Source organism: Podarcis cretensis (genome assembly GCF_951804945.1).
Source record: "Podarcis cretensis genome assembly, chromosome: 1".
NCBI lineage: Eukaryota > Metazoa > Chordata > Lepidosauria > Squamata > Lacertidae > Podarcis > Podarcis cretensis.
This window is the reverse complement of record NC_137170.1, coordinates 81,330,940-81,348,435: the sequence shown is the minus strand read 5'-3', so window position 1 is coordinate 81,348,435 and position 17,496 is coordinate 81,330,940. Positions and strand designations below refer to the sequence as shown.

At 42.1% G+C, this 17,496-nt stretch overlaps 1 protein-coding gene and 2 long non-coding RNA genes across 6 annotated transcripts in view; 2 read left to right on the top strand and 1 right to left on the bottom strand.

Moving 5' to 3' along the window:
• The window catches only part of LOC307212868, a 71,562-nt gene that overhangs the window by 40,615 nt on the left and 13,451 nt on the right, over positions 1–17,496 (bottom strand). The gene's annotated exons all lie outside the window — the stretch shown is intronic.
• The window catches only part of PKP3 (plakophilin 3), a 67,455-nt gene continuing 55,084 nt past the window's right edge, over positions 5,126–17,496 (top strand). Inside the window, exon 1 of one of the 2 annotated variants that reach the window (XM_079970234.1) lies at positions 5,126–5,319. In XM_079970234.1, the coding sequence (XP_079826360.1) occupies positions 5,278–5,319 (42 nt within the window). In that variant the 5' untranslated portion in view covers positions 5,126–5,277. The remainder of the gene's footprint in view (positions 5,320–17,496) is intronic. The other variant, XM_079970235.1, reaches the window with a different exon arrangement.
• On the top strand, positions 5,332–16,907 carry LOC307212884. Its single transcript, XR_013837254.1, has 3 exons — positions 5,332–9,454; positions 10,665–11,449; positions 11,571–16,907. It is a non-coding gene; the product is annotated as an uncharacterized lncRNA (long non-coding RNA).

The window sequence follows — 17,496 nt, the reverse complement described above, 5'->3', positions numbered from 1 at the left end:
AGGGAGCCCCACCTGGTAATATATTGTGTCTCGGCTCACTCCACCTATCCACCAGGATAGCTTATGATAACAAGGGCCCATCTACATGGCACCAACACCAGCTGGTTTGCCCTGGGCCTCGGGCTGCTTCGTCTCCTGCTTCTTCCTTGAGTTCCCTCCTCTCATGGGCAGCTCAGGAGATTTTGTATCAGAAGTCCTTATGCACCTGGAAGTCCTGCATGTCTCAAGGCCATTCATTCCTAAGCCCTGCCATTTGGCCACATTGCCCTTTGTGAGCCATGCAAAGGTTCTGATGGCAGCAATCCGCAATGGAGCCTTGAGGGAAGCCGCAGGGGCAAACAGCTAAAAGAGAAAGTTCCTCCACTCTCAATATGCAAGAGTAAGTGGCATAAATTCAATGACTTGGCCTCTATTTATTTACTTAAAAATCTTCCTATGCCATTTTTCATAAGGAAAATCACAAAGGCAGTTTGTAATAATGGAGAAAATTAAAATCACAACCAACAAATATTATTTATTTATAAAAATATTTCTATACTGTTATTTCTTAAAAATATATTACCGTGGTTTACAGTGATATAAAAACATAAAACCAAACAATAAAACAAGTCAAACAAGTCAAAAGAAAGTTAAGGCGAAAAGAAATTAAAAAAACACACCAATATGTAGAATAACAACTCTTGCAAAACACATATAAAACTAACACAATAATAACCACAACAGGTATCAGTGGCTGCCACCATAAGACCAAACCTGACCATGATAACAGAGTTGTCTTAATCCCGCTTGTTTCCAGACTAGCCCTCCCATACCCTGAGGCAAGGATGAAATTGAGGGATGTGTCCTGCTCTGTACATTGAGCAGATGACACACTGAGACATCCCCGTGGTTTTCATGGAGGTCATGAAGAACCACTGAGGGCAGCTTCAGAATTTTGAAGTTCATCAGCATCACATTCAAGATTGCCAGAGAGGCTGCTGAAGGATCTCTAGTTTGTTTGGTCCAAAGTCAGGCACAGACCGTGTTCCAGGGCAGGAATGTCTCTGACAAGAAATATGGCATTATTTTGGACCATAGCAAACCCCCTCCAAACCCTCAAGTCTATGTTGGTGCTGTGCTGAGTACCAAGACAGACACAGCTGGGTCGGACTAACCCCAACCAGGTCTCAATTATACATGCTAGTCTGGCTCCCAGCAGACAGAACTCCTTAGCAGAGCATCCAGAATAGGAAATGGTCCTGCAAATATCCACAGCCTGCTCCCTTGCATCATATCTCCCATGCCCATAATAATTATGGTGGGGTTCTCCTACCATCCCACCCTTTGCCAAATTCATCCAGACACACACTGAACCAAATGTAGCCTAATTATTAACGTGCACCATACAAAAATGCAAACATAGACAACTGGGTAGCAGCATAAACTAGTAAAATGCTTACAATTGCACAAAGCTATTTAAAGATATATTGCAGCTACTGCTACTACTCTGCAGATGTTTCCAGTTAGTGTTGTGTTGGGCTTCTGAGATGAAGAAAAGGCAGAGGGAGACAGCTGGGCAGTGTGAAGGAGTTCCACATGTCAAAACTCCATTTTTCAATGGTGTCATGAGACACCATTTGAGAAATACATGAGCTCAATGCTTCTGCCTAGGCAAGCCCATTGGCACTCTGCCACACCTCATCCCAGGTAAACCAGTCCAGAGGCACATTGTCCTTAAACAAAGGGTGCAGCTTGTCTTATACCAGGTCAAGCTGTTTGTCTGCTCTGTGTTGTCTACTCTGACTGGCAGCTGCTGTCCAGTGTCTCTAGCAGAGGAAGAAGAAGAAGAAGAAGAAGAAGAAGAAGAAGAAGAAGAAGAAGAAGAAGAAGAAGAGGAGGAGGAGTTTGGATTTGATATCCTGCTTTATCACTACCCGAAGGAGTCTCAAAGCAGCTAACAATCTCCTTTCCCTTCCTCCCCCACAACAAACACTCTGTGAGGTGAGTGGGGCTGGGAGACTTCAGAGAAGTGGGACTGGCCCAAGGTCACCCAGCAGCTGCATGTGGAGGAGCGGAGATGCGAACCTGGTTCCCCAGATTACAAGTCTACCACTCTTAATCACTACACCACACTTTCCCATTGCTTACTACCTGATTCTTTAAGCCGGCGTGCAATCCAAGGCCCCTTTTAACTTTATGAGATTTCATGCAACCACATTTGCTGCTCGTTTGGGGCGCACTGTGTGGAATACAATGCCACTTCTCTCTCTTGTTTTTAACATTCTGGGTTATAAGCTGCTGTGAAAAACTATAAAAAGAGGGAGGTGTGTCAAAGTTATTTGTGCTGCATCCTTGTTCTTCATCTCACAATGTGGGCGTTGCCTAAAAGGTGACCTATTTTTAAAGAAACCTCAAGTACATGCACATACTGTATCTGCAACTGTGCAAACAGTTAATACAAGCTACACAGCGGGGAGGGAGAAAGAATGTCGCCACCCGCAGCAAGGATTCTGGTGACCTTTCTTCTCATTGCCCCCCCCCCCAGCTGCCTTTTCTGGACATTCACACTCTTATTTCCACCCATGCAATTTATTGCAGGTATTGCTCTCATAATTAACTTGTACAAGGAGAATTTGTACAACTGGAGGTCGGGCAACCTGCTCCCACAAACACATTTAAAATGACATAGGCTGCCCATATGATTTTTTTTTTCTACAGCTGCTCCCAAATATTTCAGAAGCTGGGTCTCTAGCTCACTGGAAAAGCAGTTAGCTACAAAAGAAATGTAGTATCTCACCCAGGTTACAACGTTTTACAAGAGGTCAATAAAAAATTACTAACCAAATGCAATTAAGTGTTAATTGTATGGCTGAGAGAGAACCAAACAGATTGCTGCTGCCAACTCCCTCCTTCTCCTTTCAGTTTGACCATGTGTTTCATCAATGACTTGCACCTCTTTGCCCACATATGAGGCATTTAATATTTGCTCCTGTGTTCCCAGAGGGCATCTGGTTGATGATACCTCAGCCCTTATCCCCTTCCACATCATTTTCACCTCCTTCCTTCACTCCCAAAATAACAGGCACTCCATGGGTGGTATTCAAGTAAGTTTTACTCAGAGTAGATATATTGATATATATCTCTTTTCCTATCTTGGACTGCTGCTCCATCCTGGCATCATTTATTCTGTTATCACTGGTTGGGCACTGCTTTACTTTTGGGTAAAGACAGAGGCAAAGTAGATGTTGAGCATTTCTGCCTTCTCTCTGTCACCCAATACCATTTCTTTGTCTTCTCCATGCAAAGGACCTACTACTTGCTTGTTCTTCCTCTTGTTTCAAACATAGCCAAAGAAAGGTTTCTTTTTATTCTTAACCTCTCTGCAAGCTTGAGCTCATTCTGAGCTTGAGCCAGTCCGACTTTTCCCCTGCAACTGTTGGTTATTTGTGTATACTCCTCCTTTGTTATTTCCCCAATCTTCCATTTCTTATACTGTACAGTACATGCCCTTCTTAAATCTCAGCTCATCTGTAAGCTCCTTATGCAGCCACACTGATTTCCTTAGATACATCCCACTTTTCTTCCTTGTTGGCATTGTCTGCATTTGTGCCTTCAATATTTCACCTTTAAGAAACTGCCAGGCACTTTGGACTCCTGTCTCTTTGAGTATTTCTGACCATATCTTATCCAGTAGTTCCTTAAGCTTTTTCAAATCACCCTTCTTAAAGTCTGACTATACTTAGTCAGTATAGTATATGCGATGGCAAACCTGGACAGCATCTTAAAAAGCTGAGACATCACTTTGCCGACAAAGGTCCGTATAGTTAAAGCCATGGTTTTCCCAGTAGTGATGTATGGAAGTGAGAGCTGGACCATAAAGAAGGCTGATCGCCGAAGAATTGATGCTTTTGAATTATGGTGCTGGAGGAGACTCTTGAGAGTCCCATGGACTGCAAGAAGATCAAACGTATCCATTCTTAAGGAAATCAGCACTGAGTGCTCACTGGAAGGACAGATCGTGAAGCTGAGGCTCCAATACTTTGGCCACCTCATGAGAAGAGAAGACTCCCTGGAAAATACCCTGGTGTTGGGAAAGATGGAGGGCACAAAAAGAAGGGGACGACAGAGGACAAGATGGTTGGACAGTGTTCTCAAAGCTACAAACATGAGCCTGACCAAACTGCGGGAGGCAGTGGAAGACAGGAGTGCCTGGCGTGTTCTGGTCCATGGGGTCACGAAGAGTCGGACACGACTAAACGACTAAACAACAATACTTAGCTTTCCTTTGTCTTTGTATAATGAAATCCAAGAGGACACAATCACTTCCTCCCAAGGTTCCCAGTAAAGAAAGAAAGGACAGGGACCCAGAGGGCGCTTCCATACAACCTGTTTGTTGAGGATTCATCCTCATTTGTTTGCAAGGAAATTAGATGACCTAAGCAAGTATTATCTTGCACTTTCCAGTCACTGTCCTTATCGTGAAAAGGCTGAGCTTTTGGGAAAGCAGATTTGTTGCAAAAGAACTCCCAATCAGTTTGAATGGTGCAACCTGGATGTGTTTGTGTGTGACAGAAACCCACCTGAATAATAGCAACTGGAAGTGTCCTCAAAGGTATGGGGAGAAGGCCAGGCAAGGCCAGGCAGGCACCCAGCTCAGCATGGGAAATGAATGGGAAAAGTATAAAGAAACAAAAACAAGGTTCTGATGATGTGGTAATGATTCATCTCCTTTTTAATCCAGTACTGTATGGTGTTTGTTTATCTGAAGCTCAGCCCTGCCCTGCCAAAGTGCCAAGAGATTACTGGAACCTGAGCTGTAGGCCAAGGTAGCTTTGAATGGAAAGGCTGGGATAGGTTGAAGAGGGCTTGTGTTCCCTCCTTCTGCTTTTTCCTTCTGCCAGGAGCTCAGACCATAGCAAAGTCTCACCCAGCAGCCAGCTCTTGTTGCTGATCTGCAAGATGAGCACCACTGCCACAGAGAGAACAAACTTGTCTTAGGGCGTTTTAAACTTGTGTGTGTGTGTGTGTGTGTGTGTGTGTGTGTGTGTGTGTGTTTAAAGCAACAACAAAAGAAAAATAACTGGTTGGGTAACATCAGTGGGTGGGACTAATTTTTTTGCTTTCAACCCATCTTAGCTCAGCCTGACACTGCACCGATGGTTACAGTTAAAGAGTGAGAGTTTAATTCACCCAAGTGCTTGCAGAAGGAAGTATCTGCCCAGTCGGCAGCCTCTGGGACCTCAACAGCCCTGGGCTAAGAAGGCACGTGGGGAAATTGTCTCCATCGTCACTGAGAGGATGCTGCAGCAGGGGAACAAACTGCCTAGGATGCCAAGCACTGTAGGTCTCCAGCTTTCTCTTTCTGATTTCATGCTTTCATTCAGTCTACACAGGTGGAGAGGTGGATGAGCAGAACTTGGGGATGCTAGTGTTGGGATATTGTGCAAGCAAGTGCTGGGCTGCTGGGTGTAAAATCTCATAGACTCTGGCACAGCATGTGGTAGGATGTTGGTGGGCCATGTAAATATATGGTGGAATGGCACCAGAGCTGCAATCCAGCACCCACTTCACTGGGACCAAACCACCTTGAACTTCGGGGTATTTGCATTTGAGTAAAATTGCCTAGGACTCAGCTGCACAGGACTCTGTCATGAGCAAGTCATCCTTTGGATCCTGAAATGGCTTACATCCTGCAAATCAGAGAGAGAGGGACTTGTGATTTGCCATTGTGATTTTCTCTATAAATAGACAGAATAGGCACAATGAGAGGGTCATCCCACTAGAAAGGATAGCATTTCCATGTCCTCTGTGAACCTTCTGGATGATATTGTTTAGAGGCTCTGCGATCTGGTAGTGTCCTGAACTTGGATTTTTTAAATCCCACATCAGCTATAAATGTAAAGGGTGGTTGCATGTGAGTCTCCACTTCCCAGCCCCAGTTCCTCTCCTGTCAAAAAGGGTAGATGCCTCTTCTTCAAACAATGGCTAATTAACTTGTAATGGAATTCAGCGTCATGAAATGTGTTGAAGGCCTTAAAAAAGATTTGATGGGAGAGAGGACTATCAATGGCTATTAGCTGTGAGAGCTCAATGGAACCTACATAACCAGAAGCCACACACCTCTAAGCGCTGAGAGCAAATAACAGAGAATGTCATCACCTTACATGCTCTGCTTGTGCATTATCCAGAGGTGGATATTAGAATCTGGGACTAGAAGGGCCTGTGATTTGATCCAGCAGGCCAATTCTTACACTCTTAACAGTAAGCCTCAGATGGGATGTTGAGTGACCGTTTGAAATGAGAGTGGCAATGTACCGGTATTTTGTACATCTGCAAATGTTGAGTAAGTGAATAATAGCTTCTGCCACAGAGTTATAGTGGAGCATAAAGGATCATGCTTATAGATTTTAGCAAAACCATTTCACTTGATCTTAAAGGATGTTACTGTAAACCCCTTAATTGGTCAAGCAAGCCATTTCTACAAAATACATGCCATGCTTTAATTTGTAAATTTATGCATGGCATGAAGAAAGTGGATATCTCCAGCAGATAACCTGTGTAGATAAAAATGCTTTAAAACTTGGCTCAGGAGGTTATAATTTTTTTTTTTTTTAAAAAAAAGAAAAAGTAGAGTAGGAGCATACACCCAACTTGTCTGATCTGAGAAGACAGACCTGGGCTTGTCTCACTGCTTGACTTCAAACCTTCTCAGCAGCCCCCTGTGGGGCTCAGTTCCCCACCTATAAAATGAGAATGTTAGCAACATATTTCACAAGTCTGTTGTGAAGATGAATAAAAAAAACCATAAAATCAAAGGAAGAGGAGCAAGAAGGAAGAGAGAGCAGAGGTGTAGCATGTGGGAGTTTCACAAACATGGTTGCCAACATGTCTATTCAATGGCGATGCAAGAAGGACAACTTTATTAGGAGCAGTTGATCCAAGATCACACATCACATTCACTCTCCATGGGCAAGGGTGGAGGGAAAATGGTCAAAGAAGAAAGGGAACTCCTGCCCGCGAAATGAGTGATAGCTTATGCTTATGCTCAGCTACAGACTGAATATTCATTAGGGAGAAACTATTTCATTACAAGTTGGTGCTCATCAATTTGGTTTGCTGTTGCATATTCTGCAACTTACATGTGCCAGAGGCAGTGGTGGTGGGTGTGGGACTGAAGGAATTGCTCACTCTGTGCATTCCTTCCACACCCTGGCAGCAAAGCCCTCCTCTGGGGAAGAGTAGATTTAGTGGAATCTGGAGAGGGTGGGATGAAATGCAGATCTTGATGTAGCAGAGAGATGGCAATTTATGCAAGCTGAAGATGTTTATCAATCCTACTTGAGAGCCTTTCCAAGAGGCCCAGGCTCTTCTCTTAGGAATTCTTCTGTTCATGCTAAAACATGTGTGTAGGTACCTGCGAGGACCCCTCCCTATAATTTTGCATATACATGTCCAGCATCCTTTGTATTGGCTTCTGTTTGCAGGCAACCCCCACTCCTACCCTGGGATGCTGAAGGTGCAGGCCATGTGGCAGAGTTTACACTGTTCAGGAATCTGGGTGGCATCCAGAATCCAATTTTTCTGCCTGGTGCTCTGGTACTTCATCAATTGACTCAGATTGTAAATCTTTCATTAAAAGAAGAAGAAGAGGTGTGTCTCTAATCCTCATCATAGCAGTAGTAGTACAGGAAAAAAAACAGGAATATGTACAAAAAATGTGCAACTCAGTGAAAAGTAATGCTCTGCTCACACGCTGTTGTTGTTCTGGCCTCTGAAAAGGGAATGCCTCTGGCCAAAGGAAACAAGAATGCCTCTTGGTTGTGTCGCAGCCTCCAAATGTCAGATAACACATAAATGAGGCATGCTAATTTAGTTCATCTCATTTGCATATACATAATTTGCACAACTATCTCCAGATCGCCTTCCCTCAGTGTTGCCCTTTATTCTGAACATCCTTCAGTTGTAACTCTGTTCGTTAATTTCCAACATTTGTAGACTGCTTTTCTTCATAAATGGGCTCAAAGCGGTTTATAGAACAATCAATAAGACATCCATCAAATAAAATCACAATTGGAACAATAAAAAAGGTCAAAACATGAAATAGGTCTAATGGAACATATTGAAGATGCCTGCTGGAATAGACAGGTCTTTGTCAAGTGCTTGAAGTTCAACAGGAAAGGGGCCTGTCTGATCTCAAGTCGCACAAGTCTTGGTGAACATCAGAGGTGCATCTGAGCCATGGGGGACCACTAACAGAGGCAATATTTTTCACAGGAAATATTGCTCCCAGAAGAAAAGAATAACAAGAAAGTTTAAAGCAGAGGTGATCATGTAACTGATGTTGGACGTCAACTCCAGCCAGCATGGCCACTGGTCAGGAACGATGGGAGCTGTAGTCCAACAACATCTGGTTGGCCACAGGTTCCCTTTCCTTAGTTTAAAAGGGCCAAGGCAGGGGCCTAACCAAATTCCTCTTGGCCTCTGATCTGCTATCCAGTACTATGGAATATGGCTAATTCAAACAGTATGCAAGGCTGGAATTCTGCAGTGAAATTGTGGTTCTGGAACTGCTCTAGAATGGTCTTGAGCACATCCTAAAACCTGTTGGATCCTGCCAAAGTTTTGGAGACTCTACTGGATGAAGACGATTGACCATTTGTCAACTGGCAACTTACAACACTGGACATAGAACTACTTGGTAAACTGGTCATCTGTTGCCCTGCCAAGTAGTATGGAAACTCTTGCCACACTCTGCACCTCTTCAGAAATCCAGGGAAGCAGGGGGAGGCTGATAAAATTCTACTCGACAATACAGATGACCTGTTTACCAGATCTGTAGTCACCCAAAGTCATGTGTGCCGTATGGCACACATGGTGAAATCTCCAGACCTGTGTTGTCCATTGAAAGTGAACTACTACATTCAGGACCCACACAGGAAATAAACCTGATAAGTTTATTAAGAGGCTTATGTAGAACTGCAGATTTTTTTCTCCATATTTGGCTCATCAGGCTGTTGGGACCAAGCCATGCCCACCTCCTTTACACCTGAAGGGAGATAAAACATGGCCAGGCCAATGGGGGTTTTATGGTTTGTACAGTGGTACCTCGGTTTAAGAACAGCCCTGTTTACGAATTATTCGGTATAAGAACTCTGCAAAACCGAAAGTAGTATTCTGGTTAGCAAACTTTACCTCAGTCTACGAATGGAAGCCGAATGGTGGAAGGGCACCGGTGGCGGAAGGCCTCATTAGGGAAAGCACATCTCGATTTAAGAATGGCTTTGGTTTAAGAATGGACTTCCGGAACGGATTAAGTTCGTAAACTGAAATATACCACTGTACTGGCAAAAATGTTATGATGTCAGGTGGTTGCCAGATGGGTGGGTAGCTAACTCATAGAACTACCATGCCCAGAGTTCCTTGGGGGAAGATTTGTCAGGTAATCCATTTCATTTTTGTGGAATAGCAAGCACTGGTGTAGCACCCTGCTTGTGGTTAACGCTTAGCTGGAATGAAATATTCAACGCAGCAATAGAGAAATTAAAATAATAATTTATTTGTCAGACAAATAAATGAGAGGCACAGTGGTATATGGTTACCAAGCTCTGGCCTGGCCTCCTGCCATTATGGCCAGCACTTATATTTCCTTAATCCAGCCCCCTTGCTCCTCCTGTGGCTGCCTCTGTCCAATCAGCCTGGTTGAAATTCCTATTGGCTGTTTGCTAGAACCAATCACAAAAGATACACCCATTTCCTTTTTGCCTTTTATGGGAAACAAAAAGCTATATATTCTTCTATCTATAAACGACAAATAAGTAGTCATATATCTTACATTTGTCTCAACAAGGAACCTTAATTACCAGCTCACCTCTTGCCCTCCTTGCCCTATTGCCCTCCAAAACAGATGGTTAATAGTTTTAAATTTTTATCTTAAACATATGTCAAGGATCTTGAGTTCACATCAACATTGAAAGATCTCCTTCTTTTGGAGGTCTTTAAACAAAGGCCTGACAACCATATGTGTGCTCTAATGATGTTTCCTGCTTGGCAAGGGGGGCTGGGCTGATGGCCCCTGTGATCTCTTCCAACTATATGAAATAAGAATCTAGCATAAGGATTTAACATTTCTTAGTTTCTAAATCCTTTGCATAATTACATTTAAGCCAATATATTTAATACATTATCATAGATAGCCTTTTAGAAGAATAAACCTTCTCAAAGTAAAAAAGGAAGGAACATTTTACAGTCTCAAAATAAAAATAGGAAGAAAACCTCTTCTTCTGTTTACACTCCCTTCTCCAGCCATTTGCTCTTGGCCTTTTAACCTTAGGAAAATATGGCTCAAGTTTAATGGGAGGCACATGGTTTTACTATTTATCAACTCTTAATTATGTTTTCTCAGCCTTTTTTATATTCTGTAATATGTAGGGTCAGTGTAACCTTGGCTCTCAGCCTGTAATTCCCTTTTTACGACTTTGAGAATTGTTTTCTGCTATAAATCAGGGGGCCCCCTTGTCCAGGAGGATAAACATCTTGCCAAGGTTCTTAGGCAGCTGGTCTTCTGCCTGGCATGAAACATTTGAAAATCTTTAAGATCATTTTAAAATACAGGCCCTGATCAAAAATATAAGCTTTGATAAAAATGCAGGCTATGATTAGATGCCTCACTGGAGTATATAACTTAGTAAGTGCTTGCTTGAGTTGATGAGATAATAATTTGTAACAGCAGTTTCACCTATACAAATTATCACAAGATGGCTGCAATGATTGCATGGGAAATCTACCTTGTAAACCTCACCCTGATGTGCATTGTCAGAGGAGTAGCGCTGAGTGGAATAGCTGAAGATCGTCTTGCTCTGGAAAAAAAACTAACCCAACAGTAGGCTTGACCAAGTAATCTGCATTCCTCTCCACACACCTCTTTGCCAGGGCACACAAGCCATAGCTTTTATGAGCTCTATAAATCTTCTGCAAATTTAAACTGTAACATAAAAATGTCTCTAATTGGCCTTTTACCCTCATGCGGTAACAGTTCTAGTGCTCTCCCATTGCCTCCATTGTGACACATGCATTTCCCCCTCACCCCTGGCTCAGTTGCCTTTGGACATTCTAAATGTGATTTCATAACCTCAAATTATGCACACATCAAACTGCCCTTCAATGACTGCCCTTCCCCTTCAAACATTAAAAACAATATATGGGAAGATTGTATTGATCTCCTATCAAAACTATTTGCATTCTGACTCTACTACTAGAATAATTCACAATGTTGCTGTTTCAGTGGATAGGGTTGTTGTTTTTAGCCAACCAACCTTTCATTGGGTTTCACAAACAGGGATCATAGAAATAATAAATTATACAAATAAACAGACCAAGCCTTCTCATGCCACATCACAAAAACAGCACAATAAATTTGCAGTGAAATCTACAACATATGGTTCATTATTAGTGGTCAATGTACAAGTTCCAGGTTCATAAAGGTACCCCTGCCCATATGGGCCAGTTGTGTCCGACTCTAGGGTTGTGCGCCCATCTCACTTAAGAGGCCGGGGCCAGCGCTGTCCGGAGACACTTCCGGGTCACGTGGCCAGGTTCATAGAGTGGTTTAAATAGAAACAAAAATGAAAACAAAGGGGAAATGTGATAGAACGGAGCTAACATTCATCATTTTATAACTAAAACACTTAATCAGCAGCTCTGGGGGTTGTGCTTAGATTAAGTATGAGTAATACTCATTTTTCCTCTTACGTTACCAATGAAACCATACAAAGTGTTGGTATATTGATGAAAGTGGTAGGTGGGGGTTCAAAGTGATGATGATAATTTATGTTTAAATTTAAATTTAGATCAGCCAGATTCAGCCAAATGCTGATGGTGGTAATTGTTCATTTTCTGGAATACTGGCATGTGTTATGAAATTAAACCACACCGGGGTAAAAACCATCTTTCTTGATCTGTCCACATGTTAATCTTGCAAGGAGAGCTGTTTCGCAAACTGTTCAGTATCCATTGTCTATTGTTGCGCTGGAAAGGTACTTCCAGTGTCTGGTTATGTTGTGCTTTGCCACTTGTGATAAATGGCATATTAATTCTTTCTCTATTTTGTAAATCCATTTAAGTTTATGAGCCCACCATTGTTTTGGAGGGAGAGGCTGCACTTTATATTGGTTGGAAAACACTTAGGCTATTGTGCAATCTTGTGTGTGTGTGTGTGTGTGTGTGTGTGTGTTAACTTTTCAATTTTACATCTCAAAATAATCATCTTTCATTATACCATACATTCAATGACTTCCCTCCTTCCCCTTCCATGGTTCATTTAGTTTATCCACCATTCCTGCATATTTTGCTATAACCATCTAATTCAGTTCTCCTATCTTACATCACTCTAATATTTATTATACTGTTGAATTTACCTTAATGCTGCCAGCATTTTCAACTATGCACAATTGTTTTCCATATACTCAGTGAAATTCTTCCACTCCTCTTTAAATACCTGTTCTTCTTGCTCTCATTCTTAGACCAGCTAGTTCCACATATTCTGTCATCTTAAGTTGCCAGTCCTTCTTACCTGGGACCACTCTCACTTTCCATTTTGGGGCTAACAAAATCCAAGCCGCCACTGTTGTGTATATAAATAAGTTTTTCTGGCAACTGGAGACCTCTGAACAATTCCTAGCAGAAATGCCTCCAGTCTTTTTGAGAAGGTTGTTTTAAACATTTTTTTCATCTCATAAATCATTTCCCAATGTTCTTTAAGCTTTTTACATGCCCACCATGCAATAAGTTCTAATGTGTAATGTTTCATTTGAGGCTTCCTTAGCTCTGAAATAATTTACATCTTCTCTCTTTATTCCTTCCTTCCTTCCTGTCCCTCTTTTCACTTCCTAGTGAGGCCTCAGAGGTAGCTCAGTCAAGGAGGGAGAATAAGATGAGTTAGTTAGACCTATGGAAATGTTATCATGGGCACTTCTAATTTGTCACTATTTGGGGGTGTGATTCAATCATATACTGGCAAATTCAGGTTGTGCAAATACAGCTTATTGTGAGCTTTTGTGCAAGAAACCCACTTCCTTAAAAAAAAAGAAAGGACTTTTCTGATGAGGAAAGTGATGGGGCAACACGGTAGAATGTGTGAGATAACACTTGCTTTGATACAATGAATGCTCATTCAACAATCAAAGTAATCTAATCCCCCTGCAAACAAATCAGGATGGAGGCTCAACAAACGTAGCCATTTGATTCATGACTGGCTTTGACATGGTTGGCACTGTTTGCTCAATGCATCCTTTAGGAGGCAGCCACACTTCCTGTTTCCCTCTCTGTATTTTATAAAAATGATTGTCACTTGCCTTATAAAATGATGTTGTTAAGCAGTACATTCAATCTCCCTCAAAACCCCCATGATGTGCTACTTCTAGCTTTGTGTCAAAGATCCTGCTCAGAACTGTGCAGAAATGCATGTACCCCACATACACTATATCAATATAATGTGATATTTTACATTTCTGAGCATGCAAGCAGTATGCATGGGCAATTGATTGACATACCTGTTGTTTACAAGAGGCCATTTTAGTGCATACACCAACAGGGCATTTTACACATGAAGCTTAAAGAGGCTTTTGCCTTAGTTAGGTTTGTAATTGAATTGAATCACAAAAGCTTCTGTTCTCATGAGCAATAACCAGCCATTAACAGAACTAGCACAAGAGAGGCTCAAAGGCAATTTAAGCCGCATGTGCTAACATCATTAGCATTTATTTCTATATAGCACATTTAAATTCTTCCCAGTAATTTTTACAACAGCCTTGTTGTTTTTGCAAGTCTAACACAACTATCCATCTGGAAATGATCGCTTTTGTTGTTTATATTGCACCACTAAGGTACACACACTTTACACAGTAGAAGAGGACATCTCTCTGTTCTGCGGAGCTTACAATCTAAAATTCATCACAGTGGAAACAACACATGAAGGGGAGGAACATAGAGGCTGGATCAACATAGAAGCAGTATGCAATTGCATGCACCTAGGCAAAGGCTGACCTACAGCAGGGCATGAGAACTGGGAGATGGAACCAAAGGTGCCAATGAAAGGGATTTGAAGGAATCAAGAGAAGTGGCATCCTGCAGCAGTTCTGGGAGGTAATTTCAAGCATGTGGGGCAGCAAGAGAGAAAGGGTGGAGTCTTTTCAGGGAACAGAACTTCACAAGGCTCAGGACAGAGGGGGGAAGATCACAAATGGACAGGGATATATGTGAGAGATAGGGGATGGAGGGTTTCAGAAGTAAGGGTAATAATAATTTGTGCTGAACTGATAGCATTGAAAGCTGCCTTATACCAAGTCAGATAATTGGTCCATCAAGATTATTGTTATTATTATTAATAATAATACCCCACCCTCCCTCATGAAGGAGTCCAGTATTATCCACACTGACTGGCAGAAGCTCTCCACGGTTTCTGACAGGGTCCCTCCCAGTTGTACCTGGAAATTTTCAGGACTAAATCTGGAACCATGCAAAACAGATGCTCAACCACTGAGCTATGCTTTTTTTTTTCTAGGACAGGAAGTCAAAGGAGGGTTTTAGGGAGGCATTTCATGTGATCAGAATGATGAGAAAGGTGTATTATTTCGGCAGAAGAATGCCTGGTAGATGCAAGGGGATTAAGAGGAAGCAATGGAAGACCAAGGAGGAGGAGATTGTAGCTGCCTAGCAAGAGATGATCAGGGCATGGACCAGAAGCTTTGCTCAGAGGACAAAGAGGAAGAGCCACATTTTTACAATGATATAAAGGGAGAAGTGACATGACTTGACCACAGACTCAATATGGGGAATAAGGGAGAGAGAGAAGTCAATAATAAAGTCAAAGCTATGTGCCTGATCAATGGGGGGTGGGGTAATAACATTGCCAAGGGATAAGGAAAGCATGAGTGGAAAGGAGGGCTTGGAAGGATGAGGTGGTCAGTCTTGGACATAATGAGTTTAAGATGTTGGCAAGCAGAGATATTGGAGAGGAAGCTGGAGATGTGGGACTGAATTACAGGGGAGGCAGAGATGGGTGTCATCTGAGTACAAGTGGTACTAAAAACAATGGCTATGATGAGGTCACCCAGGGATAGTGTGTATGAAAAAGAAGATCAGGGAGCTGAGGATAGATGGTGCTGAGAAGCTGGTAGAGATCAAGGCAGAACTAGCTGGTCTGGTGCTGACAGTGGGAGGAGATTTAAATCAGAAGCAGCTTCTGCCAGAATCTTTCCTGTACTGGAAAAAAGGAGGAACTGCTGCAGACACAGCATTAAAGAAATAGGAATGACAAGGAAAAGGGGAGTCAACTGCCCTAGTTGCGGAATAAGCACTGCCAAAGGTACATGGGTATGGCAGGTGTGTTGTATGTATTCATAAGGTTCAGTGGTATAGTGAAAGTACCGCGATAAGCTATAAACTTTGAACATTCAACTTTTATTTATGTGTGTTGTAATGTGTTGTAAATGTTGATGTAATCTTCTATCAGAGATGGGCCGGGAGCAGGAAGAATTAAAGCAGCAGAGTAGGGAGGTGCATATTCCCTTTGGTGATGGAAGCAGACCTCTCTCTCATACCATAGTTCTGTGGGGGCATGACAGACCCATTTTTAGATCTCCAGTGGAAAGAATCTTCCTCTGCGCTCACATTCTGAGTGTTCTACTGCTGCTGCTGGTGCTGCTGCACAATTTAATACTTGGTCCTGTAGCTCATGAGTTTGGGTGTTGTGCTAGTGACACAGGGTTTATAATAATGGTTTTATTACATTTTTATGTTTTATATTGCACACAGCTTTGAGATTTATTATCACGGCAATTAGTTTATAAGTGTTCCTCAATAAAGTAAATGAAATAGTTGCCATCATTACCACATTGACCTCTCCCATCCGCTATGAGGAAAGTTGGTCAATGGTACAATGAGCACAATTTTCTCTGTAGTCTGGGCAAAGTATGGGATTTTCTTTCTGGAGTTCTTCACAGAAGAGTACTAGTGTCAAGTGCCCAACATTGCTCAGGAAATCTAAGAAATGAAACCAAAGAAAACCCCAGTGAAGTTTTGAAATCGGTGGTTGAAAGGTTGACTGCAATTTTGAAAGGCATCTATTTTTTTCCAAACAGACCGAAACCTGCTTCTTGATTTCAAGAACCATCATGAAAAATTTGGTTACAATATCTTAAGAGGTGTTCAAGTGCATAGAGAACAGACAAACCATTTCCCAAAATATATAGTAGTTCTATATTAATGTTAAAGGTGAGGCACAGATAAACTCGGAAAGGAGAGTTCTAAATGGCTGTGGTTAATGGAGGTTGGACGAGGCTACAAGCCCAACAGTAGCAGCAAGAGAATCATACTACTCACACCACTAAGAATACTGGTCAGTGTTTCCTAGGCAGCCACCTACTGCTTTTCAGCTATCAGTTTTCTTAGGATGTACACATGATTAACTAGAAAAGCATCTAAGTTGTTCTTTTTCTCAATGCATCAGAACACAGTATTGGCCAAGAAACAACAGGCCAGATATAGATTGTGGAGAACATTGTACAGTATGTACACCCAAACCAGCAGTGGCAGCACACTGAACGCAGAGCAATTAGGAGTGTATACACAGATATTGGGATGGCTAGAGGGGGGTTCCCAGGCCTGTGGCTGGGTGTGGTCAACCACAGGCTTTGTATGCGAGACCTAACTTGCACATGGAAAGGTAGCATACTTTAGAAATTGCCAAAGTTGGCTGCATTTCACATTGGAGGGCAGAGCTGGCATTTAAATTCAGTCCTGCCTGTTTTATTAGTCAATCTGCTGCTGCCTCCAAGCCACACCAGAGGAGAATGGTTTGGGGATTCATTGCACTTGACATACACACTGTGTGTTTCCTACAAAGGAAAACATGGGCAGGTAGTGCTGGAAGAGATCCCTGAGCTGTGGGGAGCCAGTGATCCGAATCAGAGCCAAGCTCAGATGCAGGGTGTTTGCTAAACACATGCTCTTCTTTTTTAAAAAAATAATTTTTATTAACCGGCCAATCAAATCAAATCAAATCAAATCACATAAATTCTGAATTACAAAGCCGAATTTTAAATTTTGTTGAGAGAACCCATATTTCAAGATCCGAAGGGGGATTCTGATCATCTTGCCACTGCGTTAATGTCCAAATCAGTCCAAACAAAGTTCATAATTCTATCCAGTCTTATCTTGCTGTTTCCACATCACATCTTGTTCATATATTTTCTCTTTTTTCTTTATGATCTCTTCTGATAGTCTCCTTAAGCCGATAAACACCAATAATAATCCTGTGTGAATTTTTCCGTTCTTCCAATCCTCAAATCAAGATGGTTTCCATATATCATCGCCTTCATAGATAACAGCGCTCTTTCCATCATTAATTACAGAACTGTCGTTCTTAAGTCCCACTGAGGAGTTTCACCCACAATATAAAAACAGCTCTATTTCTCTATTTCTTCTCTCAGACTTAAGTCTTCCGACAGAACTTCCCAATAT